The sequence below is a fragment of the Rhinoraja longicauda genome, chromosome 14 (assembly GCF_053455715.1).
Source record: "Rhinoraja longicauda isolate Sanriku21f chromosome 14, sRhiLon1.1, whole genome shotgun sequence".
Classification (NCBI taxonomy): domain Eukaryota; kingdom Metazoa; phylum Chordata; class Chondrichthyes; order Rajiformes; family Arhynchobatidae; genus Rhinoraja; species Rhinoraja longicauda.
The window spans coordinates 30,085,892-30,111,827 of record NC_135966.1 but is presented as its reverse complement, the minus strand read 5'-3'; the positions used below and the strand labels follow the sequence as shown (position 1 = coordinate 30,111,827).

The following is a 25,936-nucleotide window of genomic DNA, read 5'->3' as shown; positions in this document are numbered from 1 at the left end:
TTTAGCTGTTGTCGAGACACATTATTTACAGAATGTTTTGGGTCAGTTCCCTTTGCATCCGGCACCCTGCTCTGTTACTGCACTCCATGTGAAGTCCAACAGCAGAGTCTGAATGTGCTGGGGTTCCCCAAACATTGTATGAGTTTCCTTTCATTTGAATGACAATTCCAAACCTGGAGAATAAACTAATTTTTTTTTTTTTTAATTTACAAACTAAAAATCATTCTACCAGACATTTAAACACCTTTTTTATAAAAGTGCCTGCCTATTTTGATGGCAGACAAGGCTCCACTTCTGCCAAAGGTGATTTTAGGAGCCAAGGCTTTTGTGATGTGGCGTCTGAATAAGTCATTTGTGTGGCCCTGCTTCCTTGTTCTCAGTTTGGAGAGTTAGCACACTCTGTACTTTAAATTCAGCCCAAATAAGTGCAGATGGACAGGGCCATCGGTGGTGAGTATGGACAATGAGTCAAACCCAGTTTTTAAATTGGGTCTCTGTAGATGGTCATAATTGTTTGAATAATGCAGGAACAGTGTGTAGCCAAGTGATGACTGTGACTTTGATCTCTCCCAAGAAGTATATTTAGTAGTGCCATAATGACAGGTGCTGAAAGAAAATGGAACTCTATCCAAAACAAAATGGATGAATATTCATAATGATGAATATTGATTGACACAAAAGGACAACTGATATGCTATAATAAGATAATACTTAAAAGAATAGGTTAAGGTGTATCCTCAAACAGATTATGTACCCCTTGACAGTGAAGGAGGTTAAGTGTGAAAGTAGAGGAGGAGCCTTTGGGAAGAAATCTATGTTGGAGTCAGGACTGTGATAACTATATAATTAATGGCAAAAACAATGAGCTCTGGAAACATACAGCACGGCTCCTCAGCCCAACTCGGCCATGCTGAATAAGATGCCCATCTAAGCTGGTCCCATTTGCCTCTCCCTCTAAACCTATCCATGTATGTCCAATGTCTTTTAAATGTTGTTTTTCCTGCCTCAACTACCTCCTCTGGCAGCTAGTTCTATATTCCCACCATCCTCAAAGTTGCCCCTCGGGTTCCTTTTACATGTTTCTCCTCTCTCCTCCACCTTGGGTGGATGATAAATGACTAGTCATCTTTGTGTAAGATGTAGGAAAGCTACTAGTTGACATAATTGGAATATAAATAAATGATCTAAATGTATTTATTCACAAAATGCTGGAGTAACTCAGCAGGTCAGGCAGCATCTCGGGAGAGAAGGAATGGGTGACGTTTCGGGTCGAGACCCTTCTTCAGACTGATGTCGGGGGTGGGACAAAGGAAGGATATAGGTGGAGACAGGAAGATAGAGGGAGATCTGGGAAGGAGGAGGGGAAGGGAGGGACAGAGGAGCTATCTGAAGTTGGAGAAGTCGACGTTCATACCACCGGGCCGCAAACTGCCCAGGCGAAATATGAGGTGCTGCTCCTCCAATTTCCGGCGGGCCTCACTATGGCACTGGAGGAGGCCCATGACAGAGAGGTCAGACTGGGAATGGGAGGGGGAGTTAAAGTGCTGGGCCACCGGGAGATCAGTTGCGTTAATGCGGACCGAGCGCAGGTGTTCAGCGAAGCGATCGCCGAGCCTGCGCTTGGTTTCGCCGATATAAATAAGTTGACATCTAGAGCAGCGGATGCAATAGATGAGGTTGGAGGAGGTGCAGGTGAACCTCTGTCTCACCTGGAAAGACTGTTTGGGTCCTTTGATGGAGTTGAGGGGGGAGGTGAAGGGACAGGTGTTGCAGATGTAGATAGGTTGCTTAGAAACTTTACAGATGACACCAAGATTGCTAAGATGGCGGACTTTGAGTAAGTCTGTCAAAGTCAGAGGTCGCGGGGAGACCTGATAGAACAATATAAAATTATGAGGGGCAGAGATAGGGTAGACAGTCAGAATCCTTTTTCTGAGGATAGAAAAATCAAATACTATAGGGCATAGCTTTAAGGTGAGAGGGGGAAAGTTTAATGGAGATGTGCGAGACACATTTTTGTACACAGGGCGGTGAATGCCTGGAACGCGCTGCGAGAGATGGTGGTTCAAGCTAATACATTAGTGGCTTTTAAATGACTCTTCAATAGGCATATGGATATGCAGGGAATGGAGAGATATGGGTTATATGCAGATAGAAAGTGAAGGTTATGGCATGATGTTCTTGGCACAGACATTGAGGGCCGAAGAACCTGTCCTACATTTTGATCTCTTATCTGCAATGACAATTGTGTGTTTAGGAGGTCACATTTACACCATGTAAATCCTTTCCACAAGCGCCGTACATTCTGTGAAGCAAAATTTAAAAAGATGTGTGATAAGTAATACCAGATATGATATGTAATGCAGTTTTAGTGCACAGCAGATATGAAAAATGTGGTTGGATTTAAGGTAGTAGAAGGCCATTTTTCAAAGGCCATAAGAGGAACAATGTTAATGTCAGCAATGCATACATTCAATTACTTTTTTTTATAATAACAATCAGCAGAACCTTTCTTCAGTAAACAAAAGATCAAGTTTTGCACAGTTTAGATATTAACAAATATTTCATCTACTTGCTTTCATAGTTTTTTTTTAATTGACAGACTGACATCTGTGCCTAGCACAGATATAGTGACCTTTTCTGCCTTTTTCCCCCAATGTTAACAGTCGGAATGGAAAGTCTGCAAGTTACTCTGATATAACTAGATGCAAGCTGTTTCGAAATATAGCAACATGGGAGTATGAGTAGACTCTGCAGACTTTTGAGCTTTTACATACCTCCCCATGCTTTTTTTTAGTTTAGAAATGGATATATTAAGTGATGCACACGGCCTTTTGTGGCAGACAATTGTGTGAGTTTTTCACCTGGCTGTGGGGGAAATTTCTTCCTCAGTTCTAAATGTTTTATCTTGATATGTGACTCAATTCTAGTTCACCCATTCATCCTGTCAAGTACTATCAGACTTTCTAGGTGTGGTGTTGTCAAGACCCTATAGAATTGTAGAAAGACATGATACTTGTACTAAATATAGACACACAAAGCTGGAGTAACTCAGCGGGACAGGCAGCATCTCTGGAGATAAGGAATGGGTGATGTTTTGCATCGAGACTCTATGTCTCGACCCGAAAAGTCACCCATTCCTTCTCTCCAGAGATGCTGTCTGTCCCGCTGAGTTACTCCAGCTTTTTGTGTCCGGTTTAAACCAGCATCTGCAGTTCCTTCCTACATATTTCGTCTGATACTTATACTATTTAGTTTCTTAATCGCTTGTTACACCTCCTTTCTAGCCATGTGAGGTCGGTGTGCAAGGCCACCCAAAACCCTTTATAAATCAACAGTTAGCCTCATTCATCACCATTTAATACTCTGTCTTTCTGTTTTGTTATCAAAGCTGTTAACTTCAGTTATCCTCGTTATAGAGAATTTTGCCTACCTGCTCAACTTATCAAAATCATTTTATAGCCTCCGTGCATCCTCCTCGCATTCCCATCCAGTTTTGTATCATGTGCAAATTTGCAAACGTTTCCTCAAGTTTAATATTTTGTATATTGTGAACAGCTGGGCCCAAGCACTGATCATTGTAGTACTTTACTTGTTACCACCTTTAAAAATAATAATTATTCCTACTGTTTCCTGTCCACTACCCAGTTTTCAATTCATTATCAATTATTACGAAATATTTCAGGTATGATGTCACTGAAGCCCTATATAATTGGAGTACAATATTTCTACTTTTGCAATAAAGACCAACGTCATAATTGTTAGCTGTACTGACAAGTTGACTCTGATTTGTGTACCTTGGTGCCTCCAAACAAAAACCCTTTTGTTATCATTTTAAAAATAGAAAATAATAATATATTTTTCTATCAAAGAGGATGACAGCACATTTTTCCACATTATATTCTATTTAACCTCTCCATGCCCATTTACTATGACCACAGCACAAATTTCTGTATCATCTCAAGAATCACCATGCTGATGACACCAGTTTATTGCTACTGTTTTATAAATAAGAGTAAATAAAATTAGCTTTATTATATATCTTTTAGTAATTCAAATGCACCATATTTACTGGTTTGTTCTCATTTATAGTGCTGGCTGCAATATCAGAAGAAACCCCACTCATTAACCTATGTCCATGTTACCATGTTAATTTGTATTAGTATTTTCCAAATAACGTCCTTAACTAATTTTGCTACTTGCCCTGCTGTTGTCTAGCTGGCTGGTCGATGGTTCTCTCTTTGCCCTTCTTTCATTACATTTCCCACCTTCCAAACTCTCCCAGTATATATGGAATTTTGGAATGCTTTTGGATGTTTTTTCTTGTGGCATAACCATGTTAAATGCAACCAAATGTAAAATGTAAGTTTATGTATTTTATAACAATGTTTCCATATGTGAGGATCCCATAATAAAAAGCAACATTTGAGTTTAGATAAACTAACTTGGCCTGTTTGTTTCTTGTTTGTAATTTAAAACTGCATGGTAAGATTTATAACGAATAATATTATAATTACTGGTCTGACCAAGTCACATTGGTTTCAGTCTGTTGGAAGACGAAAAAAGGTGATTCCTGTGAAGTTTGAGATTGGAGATTTGGTATGGGTGAAGTTCAGCAGACGTCCTTGGTGGCCCAGTGCTGTCTGTGTTGATCCTGCGCTGAAGATTCACTCCAAGATGAAGGGTAGGTATTTGGATACAAGACATAAAACTTATTGTTGCTTAGCTGTGTATGAGCTTTACATGCAGTGAACAATTTTAAACTCTAGAGGTCGCATTGCTTTTCTCCATTCATTTCTTTTTTCCTTGGTAACTATATTACAAAATTAACCAAGATTATTTCTGAATTTGTCTGTTTCTATATATATCTTTTATTTCTTTGTACTCTTTTCCTTATTTATAAAGGCCAACATTCCATTTGACCTCCTTTTTAATTGTTACTAGACGACCCGTTGGGTTCTGTTGTTATTAAAGGTTCTTTAGTAACTGAGCAGCAGGCGGAGCGGGCTGTGCGGCGGCCGATTGTGGCCTCCACCCACCAGGCTGCCGCGGGCCAGCTTCTGCAGCCCCACTCGCACCACGGGTGCTGGCACAGTGTTTCTCCATGTACTCCTGGAAGCCCTGCACACCCATGGCGGCCGCCTCAACCCGCTCACCGCAGGCCAGGGGGCGTGGCAAGGAGCGGGTGGCGGCGGGGGGAAGGGGAGAGGGAGCCACTCACCCCGGCCCAGGGCTGCCATCGCAGGGGCTAGCAGCAGGAGAGCGGCCGCAAGGCACTGCCGCATGTTCGTCCTGCCGGCAGCCATTTTCTTTCACCTTCTCTCTGCCACCGCGCTGAACCGCGGGAGGAAGTTACATACATACATACATACAAGGTGAGTTATAGATATATGTATATATATATGTATATATACATGTGTGTGTGTGTGTATATATATATATGTATATATACATATATATGTATATATATGTATATGAAGAAGGGTCTCGACTCGAAACGTCACCCATTCCTTCTCTCCTGAGATGTTGCCTGACCTGCTGAGTTACTCCAGCATTTTGTGAAATAAATACCTTCGATTTGTACCAGCATCTGCAGTTATTTTCTTACACTATATATATATATATACACACACACATATATATATATACATATGCATATACATGTATATGCATCTACATATATATACATATACACACACACACACACACACACACACACATATATATATAGACACACACATATATGCATATGTATATGTTTTAATCTGTGTACCTGTACGTCTAAATCTTCAGATTTCAATGCCTTGCTTTTCAGCATTTAGAAAGTGCCATATTTTGAACTTAACAAGAGACAAATCCAAGGTTGGCATGATTGCTATATGTTGAAATCCTAGTTTTTCAATTGTTAATTTGATGGTTCTATTTAAACTGCTTACAGTAAAGATTTCCAGCAACTGATTGTCCACCCATCCCTATAATCCGGACAAAATGAGAACGTTCAGTTGAAATTCCCTGAGCGGCCACAAATGGCATTGCGAGTGACAAGAACTCTTTCCAGTTGTGTCCTTCTGTCGTGAAATAATTAACTGTGCTCCCAGTCTTCATTTCTAACTGTTAAAGATGACATGATCTGCTTTCCAAACATATTGAATATCCTACAATCGACCTTATACTGCCCATCGTCCTACTACCACATGCCATGACATATCATTTAGTCATAGGTTTCAGTCAAATGGTTATATGGAGATGGTATCAAGTTCTTGTCCAAGCCACAGACAGTCCTGCATGCAGATATATATCCATCTATTCATTGTTGCTGCATTGAGATCTCTGCTTCTGTGTACCACTGTGTGAATATGTCATGACAGAGCAATAATTGAAGAACTTGGATCCCCACTATCCTTGGTGGGTTACAGTTGGTTAATATATAGTCGCCTTTTTAATATTTGCACTCCATGAATGTTTTTTGTATTGTGGAGGATGCTACAAGATGGGAAATCCTTTTCTAAGTTTTGCATAAAAATTACTTTATTGTACAGATTAGCAAAGGGTGACAAAATTGAAATCAAGTGCTTTTTATTTGAGAAAATTTATAAAATTTGATCATTTGTACATATCAAAGCTGTTTTATTGATTACTTTGTTCATAGAATTAGATTATGTCAAATTTTGCAATACTTTAAAATCAGCCTCATAAGGCTGATTCTAGAATGCCATTCTGATAATTTTCTTACAGATTCCATTTGTTCTTTATTGTTTTATTTTCTTTAATTAGATCCAAGCAGAAGGCCTTGTCGACAATATCATGTTCAGTTTTTGGGCATCTTTATAGAGCATGCGTGGGTTGCTTCAGCAGTGGTTGAACCATTTGAAGGGAGAGATCAGTATGAACTGCTGGTGCAAAGGAATGCCAAAAATGCAGAAAGTGATGCGCAGAGAAATAAGGTGCTGTATATACCTTCAAAAATTGATTAAGCAAAACTTTATTAAATAAAAGCACTCAATAAACTGACATTTAAGTTTAATCAAAATAATGTTGGTAAACTAATCATTTTACAATTGCGATAAAGTATATACCACAAAATGGTGCTGAGGTTACAGATAATTTGTTCAGTGGTTTTAATGCAAATTTAGGCTGAAAGTTGAGATTCACAGCACAATCAATGGTAAATGTATTTATTGCCTTATGTTTACATGGACTTAAGCCATTAAAATTTGTCACCGGCAGAACTGTTTTAACAAACTGTTGGATGAACTCGGCGGGTCAAGCTGCATCTGTGGAGGGAATTGGACAGGTGATGTTTCGGGTTGGGATGCTTTCTCAGACCTGATCCAAAACGTTGTCCATTTCTTTCAGGCAGCAGGTAATACAGATACTGCCTGACCCTCTAAGTTCCTCTAGTAGTTTATTTGCACAAGATTCCAGCATGTATCTTGAGAATTGTTTTAACTTCAGATTCGGACATACTGCCCTTTTAAAAACAAAATACATATTGTCTCAGCATCCACTATTAACTCGTAGATACCTCAAAAGTTTACTTTAAGCATATTTATGCTTGGAGATTTTAGTGAACCAATTGTTCTTGATTCAATATATAAAATATCTTAATTTCTTAGTTTTTGACAATACAGTATACACTTATTATGACATACCTCATAACGGATTTTACTTATAGCGGACAATCCCCACTGTGGGAACACCTGCACTCCCCCTTGGTCCATTATAGCAAAGGTTATCTGTAAATGTAGATGTTGCTGGTAAGCTTGATTGCATTTATTATCAATTTTAGCCCCTGAATTGATTGGCTTGCTAGTCCTTTTCAGAGGTCGACATTGATCAAAAATATTTTAAATGGGTTTCAGGTATTGTATGTATATGTAGTCCAGATCAGATAAATGTGGCAGATTCACTTTGCCAAATGTCATTTACGAATCAGATTTAAGTTCATAAGTCATAGGTGTACAATTAGGCCATTTGACCCTGCGAGTCTACTCCACCATTCAATCATGGCACTGACTCGCACAGCTATCTGGCCCCACTGACTCGCACAGCTATCTGGCCCCACTGACTCGCACAGCTATCTGGCCAATTTCCATCCTGCCCTTAAATATACCTGGACTATCTCCGACATCTCCCTCCCGTTTCTGGACCTCACCATCTCCATCACAGGAGACAGACTAGTGACGGACATTTACTATAAACCCACTGACTCGCACAGCTATCTGGACTACACTTCTTCCCACCCGGTCCCCTGCAAAAAGTCTATCCCCTACTCCCAATTCCTCCGTCGACGCCGCATCTGTGCCCGGGATGAGGTGTTTCACACTAGGGCTTCCGAGATGTCCTCGTTCTTCAGGAAACGGGGCTCCCCTCCTCCATTATAGATGAGGCTCTTACTAGGGTCTCTTCTACATCCCGCAGCTCCGCTCTTGCTCCCCCTCCCCCCACTCGCAACAAGGACAGAATCCCCCTCGTTCTCACCTTCCACCCCACCAGCCAGCGGATCCAACATATCATCCACCAACATTTTCGTCACCTACAACGGGACCCCACCACTGGCCATATCTTCCCACCCCCTCCCCTCTCTGCGTTCCGCAGAGACCGTTCCCTCCGTAACTCCCTGGTCCACTCGTCCCTTCCTACCCAAACCACCCCAACCCCGGGCAATTTCCCCTGCAACCGCACGAGATGCAACACCTGTCCCTTTACCTCCCCCCTCAACTCCATCCAAGGACCCAAACAGTCTTTCCAGGTGAGACAAAGGTTCTCCTACACCTCCTCCAACCTCATCGATTGCATCCGCTGCTCTAGATGTCAACTTATTTACATCGGCGAAACCAAGCGCAAGCTCGGCGATCGCTTCGCTGAACACCTGCGCTCGGTCCGCATTAACAAAACTGATCTCCCGGTGGCCGAGCACTTCAACTCCCCCTCCCATTCCCAGTCTGACCTTTCTGTCATGGGCCTCCTCCAGTGCCATAGTGAGGCCCACCGGAAATTGGAGGAACAGCACCTCATATTTCGCCTGGGCAGTTTGCAGCCCAGTGGTATGAACGTCGACTTCTCCAACTTTAGATAGTCCCTCTGTCCCTCCCTTCCCCTCCCCCTTCCCAGATCTCCCTCTATCTTCCTGTCTCCACCTATATCCTTCCTTTGTCCCGCCCCCCTGACATCACTCTGAAGAAGGGTCTCGATCCGAAACGTCACCCGTTCCTTCTCTCCCGAGATGCTGCCTGACCTGCTGAGTTACTCCAGCATTTTGTGAATAAATGGCCAATCTATCTTTCCCTCGACTCCATTCTCCTGCCTTCACCCCATTACCTTTAACACCCTTTCTAAACAAGAACCTGCCAATCTCTACTTAAAAAATACCCCATACCGTGGTATCCACAGCCATCTCTGACAATGAATTCCACAGATTCACCACCTCTGGTTAAAGAAATTCCTCCTCATCTCCTCTCTAAAGGTACGGCCTATTATTCTGAGGCTGTGTCTTTTGGTCCTAGACTCTCCCGCTTTTGGAAACATCCATTATAGGGTGGCATGGTGCAGCGATAGAGTTGCTGCTTTTCAGTGCTTGCAGTGCCAGAGACCCGGGTTCAATCCCAACTTCGGGTGCTGTCTGGACAGAGTTTGTACGTTCTTTTCCATGGCATGTGTGAGTTTTCTCTGATATCTTCAGTTTCCTCCCACACTCCAAAGACGTAGAGGATAGTGTTATATGCGGGGATTGCTGGTCGGCAAGGACCCGGTGGTCCGAAGGGCCTGTTTTGGCACTGTATCTCTAAACTAAACTAATCCTCTCCACATTCACTCTATCCAGGCCTTTCACTATTCAGTAAGTTTCAAGGAGATCCCCTCCCCCAGCCCGTCTAAACTCCAGTGATTACAGGCCCAGAGCTGTCAAACACTCATCATACATTAACCTAATCATCCCCGGGATCATTCTCCTAAACCTCCTCTGGACCCTCTCCAACGGCAGCACATCCCTTCTCAGATAAGGGACCCAATACTGCTCACAATGCGGTCTAACCAGAGCCTTTGAAAGCCTCAGCATTACATCCGTGCTTTTATATTCTAGTCACCTCTAAATTAATGTCAACGTTGCATTTAATATGTTTTTGCAAGTTGGTTTGTTTCATGATTATTCAGACAATTTTTTTTAGTTCTGCATTTTTATTATATAAAATTAATAATTTGTTTAAATATTGTAGTTGCTATGGTGGAATTCACAGCTCAAGTGACTTGATCAATTGTCCAGGTCTCTGGATGCTTGTCCAGAAACTTTAAGCTTTTATGCCTTTCATGTGCAAATTAGTATGAATTGGCAACAACACTTCCTCTGAGATAACCATCAGCACAGGTGCACCTCAGGGCCATGTGCTCAGTCCCCTGCTCTACTCGCTATACCCATGATTGTGTAGCTAGCCATGGTTCCAACACAGTTTTTAAATTGGCTGATAATACCACCGTTGTTGAACAAGTAATGGGTAATGAGTCAAGAGTATAGCAGTGAGATTGAAAATCTGATTGAATGGTATCAGAACAGACCTTGCTCTCAACATCAGCAAGACCAAGCAGCTGATTGTTGACTTTAGAAGGGGAAAGACGAGTTTCCACAAACCTGTCTACATCGACGGGCTGGCGTTGGCGTCGACAACTTCAGGTTCCTGGGCATGCATATCTGAAGATCTGTCCAGGGCCAGCACACTGCCGTAATCAGAAAAAAGTCCATCAATGCCTCTACTTCCTTGGAAGATTGAGGAGATTTGGTCGATGAGTGCTCTGTTGAATGTCAGGTGTACAGTAGAGTGCATATTAACTGGTTGCATCACAGCCTGGTTCAACAACTCAAATCCTAGAAATGAGAATACAGAGAATAGCCTGGTCTATTGCAGGTACTGACTTCCCCCACCTCAAAAAGGGCAACACTTATCATTAAAGACCCACACCACCCTGGCCCCACTCTTATTTCACCAATCATTGTGAAGAAGGTATGGCAGTCTCAAAACCATGACCAGCTGGTTCAAGAATAGCTTGTTCCCAACAGTCATCAGCTACTTGAACGGGTTTTGATTTGCACTTGTATTACCGTTATTAACTTATTGTTTTTGTTATATTATCTAATGTGTATTGTATTTACATGTCTGTTGTGCTACTGCAAGTAAGAATTCCATTGCTCCGTTGTCGGTACATATGACAATTAATCACTCTTGAAATACTCTATCCCATATATAAGTCATAGAGCCTTTATTAATTGTGATGTGTGCAGCATTGAATAAATAACCCCATTTAATAATTTAATTTAGATATCTATTAAACTACATGCTCGATGGGAAGCTGGTGTTGATCAGGCAGAAGAAGCACTTTCAATGTCTCCCGAGGACAGAATATCCAAATATTGTCGAATTGGTGAATCAAGCTTACTGCAGATTGCTGCAAATGAAACCTTTGACACTCAATACAATTCAAAGTCCAAGGTGCTACATACTTCGGCTGTCTCTGGCAGCCAATCCAAAGGATCAGAAAACTGTTTCTCTTCATATACAAATAGGGAAAGCAAGAGGATTAACAAATCAACTACTAGGTGTCCTTCCGACTGTAAACCCAGAAAAGGAATGAGAAACAAGTTCTTAAAACCTAAAGTTCTTATCAAAGAATCTGCTTTGTGCATAAACAATACAAGGAATGATACCCCAGAGAATTCTGCAACCTTTTTAAACGGCTTTGTCGAGCAATCAACTGAATTGGTTTCGGGCACAACTCCAAAATCCAACTGTATTATTGAAAGTTCTTCAACCCATAATAATATCATAAGTACATCAGAGATTGTTTCAGCTGCAACTGCAGTATTAAACTGGTCAGATGAAGGAATTCATAAAGAATCATTTAATGTTGGAAATGGTACAACTTCATTTGAACACAAGACAAAACCTAATTCTGAACATTATGGTGTCAGTAATGGGACTGGAGCTCAGTTTGAAGTCACCTGCCAGAATACACAGGTTTGTGGAATATTTAACTTTTAAACATTCGAACAGTATTAATTAAGTAACTGTGCCATTACATTCATTTTAGAATCATACAATTTTAATGCATTTCACTTTGAGCATTTATTTTAGATGTAACATATCTAGGAATATTTGTTTCTTCTGTTGAATTTACAGAAAATGCTGGAAATTCTCAGATGAGGCAACGTTTAGTTTAGAGATACAGTGCGGAAACAGGCCCTTCGGCCCAACGTGCCGACCAGCGATCCCCATACACTAGCACTATCCTGCATATTAGGGACAATTTACAACTTTAACCGAAGCCAATTAACCTACAAACTTGTATGTCTCCAGTGGGAGGAAACTGGAGCACCCGGGGAAAACCCAGGCAGTCACGGGGAGAACGTACAAACTCCGTACAGACAGCACCCGTAGTCAAGATTGAACCCGGGCCTCTGGCGCTGTAAGGCAGCAACTCTACCGCTGCGCTACCGTGTTGCCCCTTTTGCGCAGAGAAGGACGATGTTAACTTTTTATGCAAATGAACTTTTCATTAGCCTGTGTATAGTGATGTCTGGCCAGTGCATTTCTCACCTTGCTATCTTAGTTATTTGATTTGTTTTGAATTGTTTATCTTCACATTGACAAGTGTATTGCTATTCCCAGATTTTTTTCTGGCTTTGCTAAATACACTCCTTCAATTAAATGCTGGTGTTCTGATGTCTTTAGCAAGTTCATAATGCTTATAAGAAATTAATCCTAAAGAAAGAGGAAAATGACAAGAAATATAGCAACTGCATTCAAAGGTTTTCTAGGTAATGGCTGCAAAGGCGAATGAGATACTGGAAGACTGAAGGGTGGCTAATGTTGTAATTTAAGGAGGGCTGCAAAGAAAAACTTGGGAACTATAGATCAGTAAGCTGTCATCAATGATAGGTAAGTTACTGGAGGGGGTTCTGAGGGATAAGATATACATTCATATGGAAAGCCTCTTTAATCAGGTCAGTTGGGTCGGAAGAAGGATCCCGACCCGAAACATCAAATATCCATGTTGTCCAGAGATAGAAACATAAAAAACAGATGCTGCCTGACCTGCTAAGTTTCTCCAGCACTTTGTGGGTTTTTCTGTAAACCAGCATCTACAGTTCCTTGTTTTTACATCTTTCTCTTTTGTCAGCATTGCATTGTGTATGGAACATCATGGCTCGTGAATTTGGGTGTTTTTTGAAGAAGTAACCACGAAGGTCAATGAGAGTAGAGCAGTGAACATCTATATGCACTTCAACAAGGCCTTTGATAAAGTTCTGCATGGTAGGCTGTTCTGGAAGGGAAGATCTTATGGGACCAGGGAGAGCTAGCTAGCTAACTGGGTGCAGAATTGGTTTCATAGAAGAAAACAGAGATGGTGTACGGTGATTGTGATAAAGGTTACTAAGAATTACAGTATGATCTTGATCAGCTGGGTAAGTGGGCTGAAGAATGCCAGATGGAATTAAATTAAATGTGAGCTGTTCCATTTAGGAAGGCAAGCCAGGATATGGCCCAGGGAAGTGTCATATAACAAAAGGATCCAGGAATACATAATTTCCTGAAAGTGGTGTTACGGGTGGAAAGGGTAGCTAAAGTGGCTATTGGCATGCTATCCTTCATCAGAATCGGCATTGAATATAGCAGTTGGGACATTATAGAATGGAGAATATGGAACAGTACAGTGTAGGTAGGAACAGATGCTGGTTTACACCGAAGATAGACACAAAATGTTGGAGTAACTCAGCGGGTCAGGCAGCATCTCTGGAGAAAAGAAATAGGTGGCGTTTTGGGTCGAGACCCTTCTTCAGACTGAAAGTCAGGGGAGACGATAACTAGAGGTATGAAAAGGCACAAAACCAACCAGAGCTGACACCGATGGCCAAGGAGCCCACAATGGTCGAGTCCAGGTCGAGTCCAGGTTAAAACGTGGTCATAGAGCCGGAGAGCAGAAGGAATCACAGAAGGGGAGCAGTAAGAGAGGGTTCTATCTTCATTGCTAATGAACATCGACAGTTTCTTCCTACACATTTTGTCTACTCCACTGTGAAATCTCCTCAAGGTATCTCCTACTTTGAAGAAGTTCTCTGTCCGACACGAGTTCTGCAACACCTTCTCTCGCTGCTCCTCCTCTGCGATTTCCCCTTGCTCTCGACCACGTTTTAACTCGGACTCGACCATGTGGGTTCCTTGGTCATCAGAGCCAACTCTGATTTTATTCTGTACCTTTTCATGCCTTTAGTTTCCCGCTTCCCTGACTCTCAGTCTGAACAAGTGTCTCGACCCAAAACGTCACCTATTCCTTTTCTCCAGAGATACTGTCTGACCTGCTGAATTACTCCAGCATTTTGTGTCTATATTCTAGAACAGCACAGAAACGGGCCCTTCGGCCCACAATGTTTATGCCAAACATTATGCTGTTAAACTGAACTCGTCCACCTGTACATGATCAATAACTCTATTCCCTGCATTTCCAATTGATCTCCATAACATTTCCTTTTCTTCATTTAAGGTTTTTTCTTCTTCCCTTTACCGAGCTTTAAACCTGAAATTTTACTATTTAATTTCATAGGAATAAAGTGGCAAACTGGCATTGACTTGCATTTCTATGATTAGAAGCAACATTTTGGGATATTTTTTATGTGCTTACTTGTTCTAAAACCAAGAATGTATTTAAATCGTGCATTAATATTGTTTTGGATAATATTTATGAACTTTGTTAGATTGTTTATAATTGTCCTGCAAATTATAGAGCAGAAATGAAATCCATAATAAACTATTTTAAATAAAAAAATTCACTGTACCTGGACAAATGCCAGTTTTAGCCAGTTCTTTTAATATTTTAGTCCACAAAATAGAATTATTCTATAAAAGTCTTTGTAGTGGAAAGACTGCTCTACACTTAAGAGTACACTCTATTAGCCTGCTTTCTCTCATGAGAGCTTTAATAACCATCTTACTTTTAAATACACAGATGTGTACAATTGTTTAGCAGAGAGACAACCTAAAATGGTCATTATTCTTGGGGAGTTGGTTCCTCATTTTTTAATTGATCTCAGATGGAGGCTTGATGTTATTTTTATTTTCAAACACAGTCTGTACTTGCGTAGATTAATTTGTAACACTTATACTATATACTTCAGAATTAGTTGATGAATAACTTTGTTCTCTGCCTTTTTTTTGTGGATATTTGTCTCTATATTTGATGTCTGCGGAACACCACTAGTCACAGACAACCAGCCAGAAAAGGCTCCCTTTACTCTCACTGTTTGTCTTCTGCCATTTAGCCAACCTTCAGGGCTCGTACGGTCCTACTTGGGGAGTTGGTTCCTCACTTTTTAATTTACCTCAAGTGGCGGCGCTCCTTCACCGGATCCTCTGACACCCTCCCCCTCCCCGCTCTCACCCGCTGCTCCCTCTACCCCGACTCTCTCTCCCCCTATCCCCGGGATGGGCGGCGGCGGCGTGGTGGGAAGTTTCCTTGAGTTTGTTGTTTGCGAGGGGGTGCTGCGATCTCGCGCCTTGTCCTGGCTCTGGGTCGGTGGCGATCCTCTTTCCGGTGAACCTTCGCCGGCAGCTTCAGCCACCCAGAACTAGGGGCCACAGTTTAAGAATAAGGGGAAGGCGATTTAGAACGGAGGTGAGGAAAAACCTTTTCACTCAGAGTTGTAAATCTGTGGAATTCTCTGCCTCAGAAGGCAGTAGAGGCCTTATTCTCTGGATGCTTTCAAGAGACAGTTAGATAGAGCTCAATGATAGTGGAGTCAGGGGGTATGGGGAGAGGGCAGGAACAGGGTACTGATTGGATGATCAGCCATGATCACATTGAATGGCGGTGCTGGCTCGAAGGGCTGAATGGCCTACTCCCGCACCTATTGTCTATTACCTCCAGTCCCCACAGCTGCAGTTCCACGGCTCCGGGACAAGTTAGAGTCGGGGAGAGTTGAGATTAACCCGCCGCATAAAGCAAAAAAACCTACAAAATCATCATGGTTTTTACTAATTAACCATATACACCAAATTAACAGTTTTGAAAACAGTATTTTCTTACCTATTCGGAGAAAAACTGGAAAAAACTATCAATGTTTGCTGGATTTTGGTTCTTGAAAATGGGATTTTTGTACCTTAAGTCCTTGAAAAATCCTTTAATTTTTTGCTGTTCCAAGTGTACGAACCCTGAACCTTCCTGTCCATGCTTGTATCTTCCTACTAATATCATGGGCTCTATACTTGTTTAGCTGCCTCAGGTGTTGCACATTTTCAAAAGCCTCCTGAAAATCTAGGTAACAACATCCACTGACTCTCTGTCTATCCTGTGATTTACCTCCTTCAAGAATTCCAACAGAATCATCAGGCAAGATCGTTTCTTCACACAACCATGCTGACGTTGGTATATTTAATCATGTGCTTCTAAGTACTTGGTAACCTAATCCTGAATAATGGACTCTTAAAATCTTATGAACAACTCAAGTCAGGCTAACCGGCCTAGAGTTTCCCCACTTTTGGCTTGCTCTTTTCTTGAAGAGTAACATTTCCAATTTTCTGGTCCTCTGGGACCACTCCTGACTAGTGATCCTTGAAAGATCACTACTAAAGCTTCCACAATCTCTAAAGCAACCTCTTTTAGAATCCTGGGGTATAGTCCACCTTCGGCCCTTTCAACTTTCCAAGCACCACCTTAATGATAGCAACCCCACTAACCTCTGACTCTTGAATGTCAGACACGTTGCTGGTGTCTTCCATGGTGAAAACCGATACAAAAGACTTATTCAATATATCTGCCACTTCTTTATTCCCCTTTACTACTTCTCCAGCGTCATTTCCTAACAGACCAATGTCCACTCTTGCCTCTCTATATATCTAAAGAAACTTTTGCAAACTTCTTTTATATTATTGGCAAGCTTACCTTAATATTTCATCTTTTCTCTCTTTATTGCCTTTTTAGTTACCTTCGGTTGACTTTTAAAAGCTTCCCAATCCTCTAGCTTCCCACTAATCTGTGCAACATTATAGACAATAGACAATAGGTGCAGGAGGAGGCCATTCGGCCCTTCGAGCCAGCACCGCCATTCAATGTGATCATGGCTGATCATTCTCAATCAGTACCCCGTTCCTGCCTTCTCCCCATACCCCCTGACTCCGCTATCCTTAAGAGCTCCACCCAGCTCTCTCTTGAATGCATTCAGAGAATTGGCCTCCACTGCCTTCTGAGGCAGAGATTTCCACAGATTTACAACTCTCTGACTGAAAAAGTTTTTCCTCATCTCAGTTCTAAATGGCCTACCCCTTATTCTTAAACTGTGGCCCCTTGTTCTGGACTCCCCCAACATTGGGAACATGTTTCCTGCCTCTAACGTGTCCAACCCCTTAATAATCTTATACGTTTCGATAAGATCTCCTCTATATGCCCTCTATATGCAACGTATATGCCCTCTATTTTATTTTTATGCTGTCTTTGACTTCCTTTATCAGCCACGGCCGCCTTATTGTCCCTTTAGAATCTTTCTTTCTCTTTGGGATGAAAAGATTCTGTCTGTGTCTTCCGAAATACGCCCAGAAACTCCTGCCATTACTGCATTACTGTCATTCCTGCTAGGGTATTTTTTCTATCAAATTTAGCCAGGTACTCCCTCATGCCTCCGTAGTTACCTTTATTCAACAGTAATACTGACACATCTGATTTCATCATCTCCCTCTCAACTGCAGGTTGAATTTTATCATTATGATCATTACCTCCTAGGGGTTCCTTCACCTTAAGCTCACTAATCAATTCCAGCTCATTACACAACACCAAATCCAGAATTGTCTTTTCTCTAATAGACTCGACTGCAAGCTGCTCTAAGAGGCCATCTTGTAAATACGCTACAAATTTCTTCTCTTGAGATGCAGTACCAACCTGATTTTTCCCAGTCTACCTGCATATATTGAGATCCTCCATGACCACTGTAACATTGCCTTTCTTACATGCAGATTTTATCTCCTGGTATAATTTCTACGCTACCACCTGGCTCCTGTTCGGAGGCTTGTATATAACTCCCATCAGGGCCCTTTTAACTTTGCAGTTTCTTGGATCTACCCACAAGAATACTATGCATCCCTTGCTACGGACAGAATTTCACTCCTTACCAGCACAGCCACCCCACCCCTCCTGTCCACCTGCCTGTCTTTTCGGTAGGATGTGTAACCTTTGATATTCAGCTCCCAGCTCTGTTCCCCTTTCAGCCATGTCTTTGTGATGCCCACAACGTCATACCTACATATCTCTACCAGCACTATAAGCTCATCCACTTTGTTGAAAAACCCTCCATTCATTGCATTATATGAAAACAGAAGCAATCGCAGGTCACTTTGAAGTGACCGCCCTCCTCCAGCCTTAAAGTTTTTACTCTAGATTTTAGAAATATAGTGTAGAAAAGAGCCAATCAGCCGCGAGTACACGCCAACCAGTGATCACCCCATACACTAGCACTATCCTACACACTAGGGAAAATTTACATTTTTACAGAAGTCAATTAACCTACAACCTGTACGTGTTTGGAATGTGGGAGGAAACCGGAGAACCCAGCGAAAACCCATGCGGTCACGGTGAGAACATATAAACACCATACAAACAGCACCTGTATGTAGTCAAGATCGAACCTGGGTCTCTGGCGCTGCGCCACTGTGCAGTTTGGGTTATGGAAATATGAGCTGTTTGGGTTATGGAAATATGCCCATATCTAATTCACAAATTACCACCCAAACGTTTGAGATGAAACTTACCCTCATGGAATTTTCATTGGGGAAAAATTAAATCAACACCATTTATATTTTTGGATTCTCATTTCTTGACACTTGTGCAGATGACACTGATTTACAGGATAGAAAATTGTGATACAGTTTTTAACATTGCAATACCTCCACCCTACTATATCCTATAATTGGATATTGACCTGTTAAAAAGTAAAAGCAGAAGTTGTGAAGTCATACAGTGTGAAAACAGGCCTTTGGCCAATTTCTGCGTGCTGGCCATCAAGAACCTACCTATGCCAATTGCATTTTCCAGCTATTGACCAATAACCACCTATGCAATGGTGTTTTAAGTGCTCATTTTTTAATTTATTAAACGCTGACGGAGTACCTACCCTCAGACAGTGAATTGCAGATTTCAGCCATCTGGCAGAAGATTTTTTAAAATCCCCTACTAATCTCCTACCTCACACATTAAACGTACACCTTTTGCTAGAGGAGAAAGGTTTCTCACCATCCATTCTTATCAATGCTCCTCAAAACTTGGATACCTCAATCAGCTCTTTCTACCTTATCTGATCCAAGGAAAACAAATCTTGCCCATCTAGTTTCTCGTAGCTAAACACAGGCAGCTTTCCAATGAATCTCCTCTGCCTCCATAGACAGTGCAGTTCCATAATTGTAGTTGCTGTGTGATTGAAATCTCTGCTTCAGAAGGCAGTGGAGGGAGATTCACTGGATGCATTCAAAAGAGAGTTGGATAGAGCTCTTGGGGCTAGAGAAATCAAGGAATATGGGAGAAGGCAAGAATGGGTACTGATTGTGGATGATCAGCCATAATCACATTGAATGGCGGTGCTGGCTCAGGGCCAAATGGCCTTCTGCACCTATTTTCTATGTTTCTATAACATCTACTCATTAAGAGCGTCCAGTTCATTTTCGACAACAATAAGTAGTTGATGGCACCGGTCACATTCAATTCATTGGGTGCTGTTTGTGGTAGTTAACGCTGTAACAGCAGAGCCAGTTTTTCTTAAGCTCCAATGTTTGGAGGACCACATTCACAATCTCGATCACTTCTGATGGCATGCAAGTAATACGTGTTACTTTAACCTAACGCCTAATTTAAAAGTGCTGTTGCAACATTCATGCAACAATTAATAATAATAATAATAATAATTCATTTATTTTATATAGCGCCTTATCGGGTGCTCAAAGCGCTTTACAAAAACAATCAACATAAAAACAAACAGACAAACTATCCTAACGGAAAAGCGGCGAATAAACAACGCCAGCGTCCTCTCACAACAAAAAGCACAGGACACACAGATACAATTTTTACACAAACAGCCATCACAGTGATTGCTCTAGGCACATCCTCACTGTGATGGAAGGCAAAGCCTTATCTCCTCCTCATTCTTCTCCCGTGGTGCCACGAGGTGATCGAGGCTCCCAACTTTTTGAAGCCCCCACCGGGCGATGGAAAGTCCCAGGGCCGAGCCGAGCAGGCCGATGAAAGTCCTGAGCCCCCACCGGGCGATGGAAAGTCCCAGGGCCGAGCCGAGCCGAGCAGGCCGATGAAAGTCCTGAGCCCCCACCGGGCGATGGAAAGTGCTGCGGCCGAGCCACGCAGGGTGATGAAGGGCCTGAGAGCGGGTCGATCGTACCTCGCGCTTCGGGGCGGTTGAAGCTGCTACGGCTGGAGCTCCCAAAAACCGGTCGCCAGCCAGGGACCTGCGAACTCCCGATGTTGCGGTCTGCAGGGCCCACGGCCGAAGCCTCCGAGATGGTAAGTCCAGGCCCTGCGACCGGAGTCTTCAAGGTCGATCCCAGCTGGAGGCCGCCGACTCCACGATGTTAGGCCGTAGCGCGAACGGAGATACGACACGGTAAAGGTCGCATCTCCGTTGAGGAAGAGATTAGAAAAAAAGGTTTCCCCCAACCCCCCCACCACCCCCCCACATACACAGAGTTAAAAATAGAACAAAACGTACATTAAACGATGACAATAGACAAAAAACAAAAAAAAGACAGAGAGACTGCCGGTGAGCCGCAGCTGCAGAACACAGCCACTCCCCTTTTAGACAGGTATATGAATAGGACAGGTTTAGATTTGGGCCAAATGCAGGCAGGTGGGACTAGAGTGGATGGAACATTTGGTCGGTGTGAGCCAGTTGGGGTGAGGGCCTGTTTCCACACTGTAGAACTCTATGATTCTACAGGATTGGTGGGAAGAGGCATATGAATTTCTGCGGATTTCCGCGTTTTTACAATCCATTTTCCGCGCTTTTTGCATGATCCGTGTCTTTCACTCTGCCAAAATCGCGGTTACCAACGAAGAAATTGGATCGAAAAAAAGAAAGCAAAAAAAAGAAAATAAACGATGTATAGACTGGTAATGAACACTAGGTTTCTGCTAGAGGTCGCTAGGGGTTCCGTGAGAAATCCCCCGCGCCCTTAAAGTCTCCCTGAAAATGTGGCACCCAGGCTGGGCAAGACAGCCAATCTCGACCTCATCAGGACTTCCACGGCCGATCGGTGGGTTGAATTTGCAACCTGCGGCCGGGGCTCTGGAACTGGAGCCAGCACATCTATCCCCATAGCTGACTTCTATGGCCAGCTGGATAAACCAGCAAAGCTCTGGAACCAAGAGTGCCAGAAAATCAGTGGTGGAACTGTAATGAGTAAATATTAAATTTAAGTGCAAGATTATATAACTAAATTAATTAAGACGAAGTTAAAATATAAAACACAGCAGAAAAGCCAATTCCCACCCTGTTGGGCTGATTATCAATTAATGTGCGAATTTACTTAAATGTTATTAGTATACAATGACATATTCACATTATTCTGTAATGTCCGTTTTTACTTTGAAATGCACTAAAAAAGGCTTGAAACTGGTAATTTTGTGTGTATCTATGTCTCTCATACTTTTATATACTTCTATTAGGTCTCCCCTCAACCTCTGGCATTCTGGAACAATCCAAGTTTGTTCAATCTCTGATTGTAGCTAATAACCTTTAATCCAGACAGCATTTTGGCAAACGTCTTCTGCACACTTTCCAAATCCTCCACATGCTTCCTGTAATGGGGCAACCCGAAATGCATGCAATACTCCAAATGTGGCCTAACCAAACTTTTGTAGAGCTGCATCATGCCTTCCTGACTCATATGTTAAATGCACCAATTGACGAAGACAGGCATACTATGCACCTTCTTTTCCACTCTATCTACTTGCATTGCCACTTTCAGGGAGCAATGGACCTGGATCCCAAGATCTCTCCGCACATCAAATCCAACAAGGGTCTTTCCATCAACGGTGCTCCTTGCCCTTACATTTGACCTCCCAACGTGCAACACCTTACTTGCTCAGATTAAACTGCAAACAAACGGAGGTCCTGGCATAGATCACTGCGGAACTCCCACTGACCACAGACCTGTTGCCAGAATCAAACCTCCAGCCACAATGCCCTTCAACCTGAACCCTTTGAGTTCTATCAGTAAGCTGCTTAAGAATCCATATGACCGGGTCATCGTGAATCCCTTGCATCTTAATCTTCTGAATCTGCGTGCCATTGGGGACTTTTATTATATGCCTTATTAAAATCCATGTAGACAACATCCACCATGCTATCCTCATTGATCACTTTTGTTACCTCCTCAAAAAACTCAATTTTGTAAGACCTGACCTGCCGCATGCTGAATGGCCCTAATTGGCCCGTTTCTTTTGACTCAAATGAACGTAAATCCTATCTCGAAGAATCCTCTCCAATAGCCTCCCACCGCTGCCATAAGGCTCACCAGTCTATAATTCCCTGGATTATCACCACTTCCTTTTTTCAACAAAGAAAGACCATTGAGTACTCTCCAGTCTCCTGGGAACTCGTAAGTAGAGACGTTGCACAGATCTTCATCAAGACCCTTGCAATCTCCTCTTCTTTTAATAACCAAGTTAGACCCTATGAGGCCTTGGGAAGTTATCCACCTTAATGCCCTTCAAGAGCCTCAACACCACCTCCCTCTGAATCTCAATCTGCCCTTGCATATTAGTGATCTCCACACTGATTTTGCTATCCTCCGTGTCCTTCTCCTTGATTAATACAGATGTAAAGTACTCGCTTAATACCTCGCTTACATCTTATGACTCCAAGCACAAATTCCCCCCTCTATCCTTGAGCAGATAGATGGGAAAATTGCTTTTGCAAACATTTCCATGGTTGAAGGGATGAAGGGATAAGTAGGTGATAATTGCAGGTAAAAAGTCCGTTTAAAAAGAGCGCCAAAGGGACGCTAGCAGTCAGTCAGTACAGGTCGGAGAGCAGGAGCAAGAACGACCGTTGGCTGAAAGCAAGTAGGTGATAATTGCAGGTAAAAAGTCTGTTTAAAAGGAGCGCAAAAGGGACGCTAGCAGTCAATCAGTGAAGCGCATACCTTCAAGCTCGTCAGGTAGGCAGGATAGAAGTGAGTACGTGGATTGGCCGATCAATTAAATTGGAAGTTTGGTAAATTGGCAATTAAATAATTTAGAGACTGATATAAGCAGGGCTTGCACAAGGGGTGCAGCCCTGTTGAGGGAAGTGCCCTGTGAGTAAAGTGCGAGTCTTTGGCTGCGCTGTGAGAAAAGGGCGAGTCTTTGGCTGCGCTGTGAGAAAAGGGCGAGTCTTTGGCTGTGCTGTGAGAAAAGGGCGAGTCTTTGGCTGCGCTGTGAGAAAAGGGCGAGTCTTTGGCTGCGCTGTGAGAAAAGGGCGAGTCTTTGGCTGTGCTGTGAGAAAAGCGAGTCTTTGGCTGCGCTGTGAAAAAAGTGCGAGTCTTTGGCTGCGTGTCTTCGGTGAGGAGGCTGAGTTGAGGAGGATACACTTGTTATTAAGCCTGATTTGTTTTTAGACAATAAAGTAATGGCGGATAAGTTGGTGCAGTGTGTTTCCTGCAGGATGTGGGATGGTAGGGACACCGCTGGAGCTTCTGGGAGCTACACCTGCAAGAACTGTGTCCAGGTGCAGCTCCTGAATGAACGTGTGGAGGTGTTGGAAAAGCAGCTGGATGACCTCAGGGCCATCCGGGAATGAGAGTTTACTGGACAGGACCTACTGCGAGGCTGTCATGCCAAGGGTCCAGGTCGAGCGAAGGTGAGCGACCGTTTCAAAGGAGAGTGCACGTGGACTCCAGGAGACCCCGGTGGCTGTGCCTATTACCAACGGGTACACCCTCTTGGGAGCTGTCGGGGCAGAAGACGCTTCCAGTCCGGGCAGGTCGGTGGCTGTAATCCAGGCAAGGAGACTCGACCGGGAAGACCGAAGTCGGGAAGAGCCATAGTAGTGGGGGACTCCATTGTCCGAGGTACGGACAGTAGATTCTGTGGCGGCAGGCGGGACTTGAGGATGGTCTGTTGCCTCCCTGGTGCCAGGGTTCAAGACATCACGGACCGTCTTCAGAACATCCTTGCGAGAAAAGGCGAGTAGTTGTGCACGTGGGCACGAACGACGTCGGGAGGAAGAGGAAGGAGATACTGCAACGTGAGTTTAGAGAGTTAGGAAGAAGACTGAGAAGTAGGACGTCGAGGTTGGTTATCTCTGGACTGTTACCTGTACCTCGTGCTGGTGAGGGCAGGAATAGAGAGATCGGGGATATGAATGTATGGCTGAGGGGCTGGTGCAGGGAGCAGGGATTTAGATTTCTAGACCACTGGGATCTCTTCTGGGGTAGGGGTGACTTGTACAAAAGGGACGGGTTGCACCTTAACAGCAGGGGGACCAACACTCTGTCAGGCAGGTTTGCTAGTGCTACATGTGTGGCTTTAAACTATGTAGTGGGGGGGAGGGTTGACAAATTGGGAATATGAAGATGGAGTTAAAGGGGAAGCGAATACAGGAGAAATTGCAAAGGACTCTCGAATAAATGGGAAGGGAAGTTCTAGATGGGATAAGAGAGTAAGGTCAGGGCCAATTGTAAACGGTGTGAGAGGGGAGGTGAATACCGAAGTTAAAGTGTTGTATTTAAATGCATGAAGTATAAAAAATAAAGTGGATGAGCTTGAGGCTTAGTTAGACATTGGCAAGTATGATGTGGTGGGAATCACAGAGACATGGCTACAAGAGGACCAGGGCTTGGAACTGAATGTTCAGGGGTACACAACGTATAGAAAAGGCAGACAGGTAGGCAGAGGGGGTGGGGTCGCTCTGTTGGTAAGGAATGATATTCACTCCTTTGCAAGGAGTGACATAGAATCAGGAGATGTAGAATCAGTATGGATAGAAATGAGGAATTGTAAGGGTAAAAAGACCCTAATGGGAGTTATCTACAGGCCCCCAAACAGTAACATTGGGTGCAAGTTGAATCAAGCGCTAAAATTGGCATGTCGCAAATGTAATGCAATGGTGGTTATGGGAGATTTCAACATGCAGGTAGACTGGGAAAATCAGGTTGGTAATAGACCCCAGGAAGGAGAGTTTGTGGAGTGCCTCCAAGATGGATTCTGAGAACAGCTTGTACTGGAGCCTACCAGGGAGAAGGCGATTCTGGACTTAGTGTTGTGTAATGAACCGGATCTGATAAGGGGACTCGAGGTAAAAGAGCCATTAGGAGGCAGTGATCACAATATGATAAGTTTTACTCTACAAATTGAGAGGGAGAAGGGAAAATCGGAAGTGTCAGTATTACAGTATAGCAAAGGGAATTACAGAGGCATGAGGCAGGAGCTGGCCAGAATTGACTGGAAGGAGGCCCTATCAGGGAAGACGGTGGAACAGCAATGGCAGGTATTCCTGGGAATAATGCAGAAGTTGCAGGATCAATTTATCCTAAAGAGGAGGAAAGATTCTAAGGGGAGTAAGAGGCACCCGTGGCTGACAAGGGAAGTCAAGGACAGCATAAAAATAAAAGAGAAGTACAACATAGCAAAGAAGAGTGGGAAGCCAGAGGATTGGGACTCTTTTAAAGAGCAACAGAAGATAACTAAAAAGGCAATACGGGGAGAAAAGATGAGGTACGAGGGTAAGCTAGCCAATAATATAAAGGAGGATAGTAAAAGCTTTTTTAGGTATGTGAAGAGGAAAAAAATAGTCAAGGCAAATGTGGGTCCCTTGAAGACAGAAGCAGGGGAATTTATTATGGGGAACAAGGAAATGGCAGACGAGTGCTTTGGATCTGTCTTCACTAAGGAAGATACAAACAATCTCCCAGATGTTCTAGTG

At 43.0% G+C, this 25,936-nt stretch overlaps 1 protein-coding gene across 8 annotated transcripts in view; it reads left to right on the top strand.

Moving 5' to 3' along the window:
- LOC144600162 (histone-lysine N-methyltransferase, H3 lysine-36 specific-like) overlaps positions 1-25,936 on the top strand; it is a 131,170-nt gene that overhangs the window by 20,425 nt on the left and 84,809 nt on the right. For 7 of the 8 annotated variants that reach the window (XM_078411631.1, XM_078411629.1, XM_078411634.1 and 4 more), the window contains 3 exons: positions 4,546-4,684; positions 6,775-6,944; positions 11,310-12,005. In XM_078411631.1, coding sequence (XP_078267757.1) covers positions 4,546-4,684; positions 6,775-6,944; positions 11,310-12,005 — 1,005 coding nt within the window. Of the gene's footprint in view, positions 1-4,545; positions 4,685-6,774; positions 6,945-7,256; positions 7,364-11,309; positions 12,006-25,936 lie in introns of those variants that run through there. The other variant, XM_078411635.1, reaches the window with a different exon arrangement.